We start from the raw sequence: 6,698 nt of genomic DNA, 5'->3' as shown, positions 1-6,698 counted from the left end.
ATTCCAGTGCTTTTGTCTTTTCCCTTTTTAAATCCCACCTGGAAGCAGCAAACCCGCTCCCCTCCTGCCACACGGCGCGGGGACGTCACCGCCTGAGGCACCGCAAGGACCGCGGTGGCGCTTACGAAAAAACATCCTCCCCTTCCTCTTAACCCGCAGAGACCTTAGGGTCACCAGCACCCTGCCCCGGGCCCCGTCCTCGGGCAGCAGGCCGGCAGCACGCCCCTCCTGAGTGGGCCGGCCCCTGGGGGTGGGCGGCTGCCGTGAGCGGGGCGGCAGGAGAAGGAAGGGCAGGCGAGCCCGATGCAGAAGCGGTTCCTGGGATGAGGGATGACACCAGGCGCTGACGAGTCAGCGGCCCGGCGGCAGCCAAAGCCGTGCCGGCTTTTCCCAGGGCGAGCGCAGGGGTCAGAGGGCGAAGTGTCAGGAATAAAAGGTCTGGGGTCAAATGGATTATTTTAGCCAAAAGGCCCCCACTGACAAAAGCAGATTAAGGCAGGACTTAGAAGGCCAGGATCAGAGGAGCGGAGGTTTCTCCCGAGCCGAGTGAGGGTGAGAGGTTACAAACTCCCCACAGCCACCTCTGGCACCCCCGCTTAGAGGAGCAGAGAGCCCCCTCGCCCGACATACTAAAGGGCAAAGCAAAGGGAAAGGTACTGCAAGGAGAAACGTGTCTCTGATGAAGAGGGAACTGTTAGGGATCTGTGGCCGAGAGCAGGATTGTCAGGGGGATGCTCACGTTGCCTCAATTGTTTCCTCTCTGGAAGAAAAATCTCCCCAGTTTCTCTCCTCCTTCCTTCCAGGTTCCCCAATCTCTCAACCGCTCCTAAGACATAATGTCTGGAGACCCCCTAATGCAAGGGCCGCTCCCTAATTCCATGCAGGCCCTGCTTTGTTTCTCTTCCGGGATACAAACACCGGGATGGAGGATAGGAACCTACAGTCGAGCAGCGTGACGCTGCCATCTCCCCCAGTCCATGTTAGACTGACACAATCCCGCCAGTGCGTCCACGGCTCAAGCACCGTACGTGGTCGCTTCAGCTGCCTGAGCTAGGCTCACGGCATGAGAGAGCGAGACCTCAGTGACCCGTCACCACGGGATTAGCCAAGCTGGCCAAGAGGGCCACCACACCGTGTCACCTCACCCAAAACACATCCCGCAGGAGTGGACCACGTCACGCTGGTCTCCGTCTCCTCGGTGAGATCCAGGACCTGCAGCAAGGCCGGGTTTGGTGCCGTTTAGAAGGACATTTCTTCCAACCAAGGAGCGCGAGCCTGAAAGCTCAGGTTTAGCCCGCAGCCCTGAGCTTCAGAGGAGAGTGCCCGGAGAGCACCGGTTTGCTTGACGGGAAGAGAACAGCACCAGCCCAGTTCCCAGGGTCAGAGCGGAGCGGCTCTGGCCTCAGCATGGAAACGTTTTCTGTTGAGCGCTGCACTACCCTTCGCCAGCTGCCTTACCTCAAACTGTAAACAAATGGGGAGAGGGAGGAGGGAGCCTGCTGGCATTTATCAGAGCACGCTGTCAGGGAGATGAATTACCCCTGCTCCCAGGAGTAAATTAGTGAACTGCCTGGTTCCAGGCCTCTTTGGCACCGCTGCTGGAAACCAGCTAACCCTTTTGAAGGTTCAGTGAGTCTGAAACCACAAAACCAGTGCAAAAGGCCAAGAAGAAACATATTATCAATAAAACTAATCCAGAGGCTTCGGTCTCCTTCAACCAACACAGATTCCTCAGCCCACATAAGCAAAGCCTGAGACACAAGCCCAGCAAGCCAAGACACAGATTTCCAGGCACCTCCACCTGAATCCATGCAGCAACCCTCCGCACCTGCCTGGGGATGGGGAATGTGTTGCCATTCACACAAAAAAATTCACTGTACAGGTCTCTTAGAAGGCAGAAAAGCTACTTAGGAACTGCAGAATTAGTTCAGATCCCCCCGATGCTGTCCCCGTCTCATCAAGCCACAGCAATGGCTGAGGAGGAGCTTGGCTCCAAGATATAGCCCACAACAGCAGAAAAAGAGGAATGGTTGAAGGGCTCCTGCTCTGCAGCTTTCTGCCAGGAAAATGACTGAACAGAGATGAAATTTTCCACTTATTCGCAGGCACAAGATACAAATACGATCTGATGTGACAGCTACGCTCACCGCGTAAGAGAAGAGAGCTGTTAAACGGGCTTGAACGGTGCTGAGAGAAGCCGGAACAAACTCTCACAGGGCTATTGATCATCACACACCACAGCAGGAAACTCTTCTGAGGAACAAAAACTTTCAGCGATGGTTACTAGTGGACTCAATGATCTTAGGGGTCTTTTCCAGCCTAAATGATTCTATGATTCTATACTAAGGGACCTAATTTTGTGTGTGCAAGAGGAGGAGAACATGGGATATCATTTAATTGTATTTTTTGCCTTGTAAGAGTGCACTTGGCATGGAACGTCACACATAAATCCGCAGGCGCCAGCATAAACTATTCTGTATAGGTTCAAAAATATATTAAATAAAGTACTGACAAAGCAGCTATTCCACTAGCCCAACAGAAAGTGCCATGCCTAGACACAGGAGCAGAGCTGCATCTCTCCTGCGCAGCAGTAACCGCTGGACGGGCTTTCTCTGAGGCAGAACAGGAGGAAGCACTGCAAACCTGAAAAATTCCCCTCCACGGAGGCTGCGAGCAGGGTGGACCCGCAGGGACGGCTCTGGAGAAGTCAATCTTCCGCACACGCCAGGGCACAGAGCTGCTCTTTGTGTGCAGCAATCGCTGATTAAAACGCTGACGAGCTCTGGACTGGCGAGAAACACCATGCTGGGGTAAGAACCTACGGGCTCACGGCATCCTCAAGGCTCAGTCTCCCTCCTTAACCTACCTTTCCAGTCCGTTTTGTTAAGAACAAGAGTAGGAAAAATCAGATGATTCACATTCCTGGGGCTGTGAATAGGTTGTGGGCACCTGGGTCACAGGGGAAAAGTTACCTTCCCTCTAGGGGCAGGAAACTCTAACAGCACACCCAAACTAGAGCACAGCTTCCAGCAGAAAACAGGCTGGGCATGGCTGGTCCTTGCTTTCTGATCTCAGAGGAAACTAAATTGTGGAAATACTCACGGATCTCTAAGAGACACAGATGCCTGCTCGTTTGCTGAGTATACCCAGAAGGCAGAAAGGAAGGAGGAGACTCCTACCTGCTAAAACTTGAATTAGTCAACCTAAGAAATGCCATTATAGGAGAAGGAAGGGAAGATCCATCTTTTGGCGTTTCTCATAGATCTATTCTGGTGCAGTGCTGTACCAGGAGAACTAAGCGATCTTCCATTTAGAAAGAGATGTAGGTTCAGCGTGCACAGGCTCTCCTAGAGCTACCTGGCCTCGAACCGCAGAGGAGGAGGAGTCCACTGAGGTAGTGTGTAACTAAAAATTAATCGATCGACCCTTGACCTTAACCCTTAATTCTGGTCAAATCCAGCGCCACAACAAACGGCACGTGGGTTCCTAAAATCTACATGAAGTCAGTTAAAAGGAATTTATTCATTACACAACGGGATGACGACCTAAATGCCACAGAAGTAGGTTTGCTCTGGCTTTCGCCCTAAACCCTAAAAGCAGGTATTAGGCAAGTGATCCCCAGCACAGATCCAAAGAACGTGGCAGAGCAGGGCTGGGTTTGCAGAAGTCAAAAGCTGCGGTTTGCAGCACTCCATCAACGCCTCCGTGCCCAGCAGAAAATATTGCGTAGTTTGCCTCTGCCAGTCCGCCTGTATGATACCGGGGTGCGCGGCAAACCTCTGGAACAGGGACTGTAACACCTGCAAACGGTCCGTGACAAGCTGAAAGAGTTGTGACGTGTTTCAGATGAGGGACCGTTTACCCAGCGCAGGTAAACAGTGAGATGGAAGGAAAAGGGGGACTCATTGTGTCAAAGAGAAAAGCAAGGCCGTGCGAAAGGTCTGCTCCTACGATGCACGGAGCTCTTCGGACCCTCCTGACTACACAAGGTGCGTTTGTGCTTCTGCCACATAGCGAAAGCCCTGCGGAGATTGATGGTGGAAGAGAGGCCACTCCAGGGACTGACAGGCTGTGACCAAGTGTTGCCCGCGTTAGAGAAACGGGGTTCGCTTCTCCTGGTGCCTCGACTTCTCCGAACTCGTTTGACATAGGGCAAAGATACTGATGCTCACAGCTGGAAGCAGTACTGGCCCAAATCCAGGGTCTGGGAGAAGGAAGAACAGCAGCAAAAGCCGAAGGTGGCTTTGTCAGGTGGGCAAACGGCAGCGTGACAACCGCCCAGCGATGCCCAGGCCCCGGTTGAAAACCGAGTGATAGAGATGACGTGTCCAGACAGCGCTCGGAGGAGGGGGGAGCCGACTGCGAACGCTGCCCTGGGCGGGAAAGCAGGAACCCGGGATTGGGGACGGCGGCGTGTGCGCGCTGAGCGAGAGATTCCTGTCCTGCAACCTACAGAAAAGCAAACTGATGGTGGAGAGCAGGGGCAGGGCTGCAGGACCGGACTTCGGAGCTGCTCACAAGTGCCCAGAAGTAGCTCGCACGTCAACACAACACATGACGGGAAAACCGTTTGGCAAAGGGAGCCCCTTGGGAAGGGCGCCAAGCCACGGCACCCTAAAGGAAAGCTTTCATGCCACAGGGGAGACACTGAAAGTTGAAGCCGAGGAGATGTGCACTTCAGCAGACTGCCAAATACACTGGAAAGGGGGAATCCAAAGCTGCACCATGGGTTTAAAACTACCAGACAGACAAACGCTGCAGGGAATTGCCTAAACTACACAGTCCCGATGTATAAAGCAGTGGAGAAAATGACCGGGGAGGGAAGAGGAGCAAAGCCCAGTGGGTAGCACAGAGCGTGCCGCTGTCGGTGAAGGATGCAGCCCATCCTTTCAGGGTAGAAATCCCACATTGTCGTGTTATTCCTTTCCCCGACAGGAACAGGTCAATCGGGGCGTTGATATTCCACCTGAAGGTGGGAGATGCTTCCTTCACGAGAACGGTTTAGTAAAACAGGAGTAACCACCTCCCCAGATCACCCCTCTCCTGCCGTGGTTGGGGAAACAGCCACAAACACAGTCTTTGCAAATGACAGGACGTCACCGAAGAAGTAACCAACTCCAACAGCCACTTCTCCGCAGGGGGACGACCCATGGCATGCCCCGGTCACCGCCAGGCCTGCGTTAAAGATGACACAAGGACTAGGGCTGAGCAGGAGATCTGGGTGCAGGAGGGCTGGGGCTTGCAGCGGCAGCTTCCCTCCACGTCACAGACCCTACTCTGCTTCCACGACTGGCCTCGCCTGGTGTCCTTGGCTCCCATCCTGAGCACCATCCAGGCAAGGTCTGATAATAGTCTTGGGTTATTTGGTATCGCAGACAACAGAGCACCCCCTCCTCCGTGTCCCCCAAGAGGACCCCTACCAGCCACCGGCTGTGCAGAAAGAGGAGGAGGGGAAACGGGGAGGGGGGGGTTCGTTTGCTCGGCAAGCAGTTCCTGGAACCCAGCCTGCTGCTTGCCAGCTCTCTGTCACCTCCAAGGAATGCAGGGAGGATCCAGAGCGGTTTCCTCCTGAGCACTCCTCTTTCCCCACGCAGCTTGTCCACACACTGCCTCCACCCTCCTCTGCTCCAGCCTCTCCTTCCAGCTCCCAGCCCACCTTCCCACCCAGCCACTCTCTGCTCCCCCAACTGCCTCGGCCACCCCAGCTTTCCTCTCCACCCACTCCCCTTGCCTCTCTGCCACCCCACGGCCCCTCCTGGCTTCCCAGCTTCCCTCAACCCCTTCCCTCTTCCTTTCTTTCTCTCCTCCTTTCCTCCTCTGCCCATCAACCACTCCCACTCCTCCTCCTCAGGCTCCTTTTCATGCTGCTCTCAAGCTGTGCTGAAGTAGCTCTAGATTACCTCCAGTCATCCGCGCTATGCACTGTCTAGTAAATCCTAACACTTATTTTAAAATCCAGGACCTTGGTAAGCCTGGGCAGCAGGAAAGGGCGCTGCTGGTCCAAACCACGCTCAGGGCAAGGCTGCATGTGCCAATACAACCTTCCACGGCAGACCAAGGTCTGAGTGGCTGCTGAAGTGCCACCAAAGCTGCTGAACTGCCTTCTGCTGGCTCCTACAGAGCCAGCCCCGTCTCCTAATCCTCCACCAGCCCCGCAGAAGTGCAGAGGAGTAACTTCCCCAATGGCAAAGGTACAGTGGGGAGAGTATCTCCACCACAGTGCAGGCAAGCAGAGATCAGCAGGTGATAGGAGAGGGCAAGGGGGAGCCCAGGGAGATCCCCGTCCCATCTCGTGAGTATGATCCCCCCAACCCCAGTCCTTTGCCACTGATACAGGAAAGGTGAATCTGACTTTCTTCAAAGGTGGGTGAATTACTCACAGTTCTTTGTAGTTGGCATCATACAGAGTCGCCCACTTGTTCTGTTGATGGGGCTGCCACTTTATGGACTGGTAGTTGGGATCCAGGTAGGAGCCATTCAAGCTGTCGTTGTCTTGAATCAGGCCTGCGGTGAGGGGAAAATACCTATTGCAATCACTCCGACAGTGTCCAGCGGGGTAAGAGAACAAGGAAGTGACTGGCATTGTCTGTGCAGCCAGCCTGAAGCTTGCCTCCTGACTGCCAGGGCACTGCCACGGGCACGAGATCTGGGCCAGGATGAACTCACCGCCCTGCTCTCCTCCTGGGGGCGGGGTGAGC

The 6,698-nt window shown here is 54.6% G+C and overlaps 1 protein-coding gene across 1 annotated transcript in view; it reads right to left on the bottom strand.

Moving 5' to 3' along the window:
* Window positions 1-6,698, bottom strand: part of MYRF (myelin regulatory factor) — a 41,650-nt gene that overhangs the window by 17,721 nt on the left and 17,231 nt on the right. The window contains exon 7 of the mRNA XM_009320871.1: window positions 6,381-6,504. Coding sequence (XP_009319146.1) covers window positions 6,381-6,504 — 124 coding nt within the window. The remainder of the gene's footprint in view (window positions 1-6,380; window positions 6,505-6,698) is intronic.

This window comes from Pygoscelis adeliae, unplaced genomic scaffold (assembly GCF_000699105.1).
Source record: "Pygoscelis adeliae isolate BGI_AS28 unplaced genomic scaffold, ASM69910v1 Scaffold423, whole genome shotgun sequence".
In the NCBI taxonomy this organism is placed as follows: Eukaryota; Metazoa; Chordata; class Aves; order Sphenisciformes; family Spheniscidae; genus Pygoscelis; species Pygoscelis adeliae.
The sequence above is the reverse complement of the archived record's forward strand: the minus strand, read 5'-3'. Positions and strand labels throughout refer to the sequence as shown.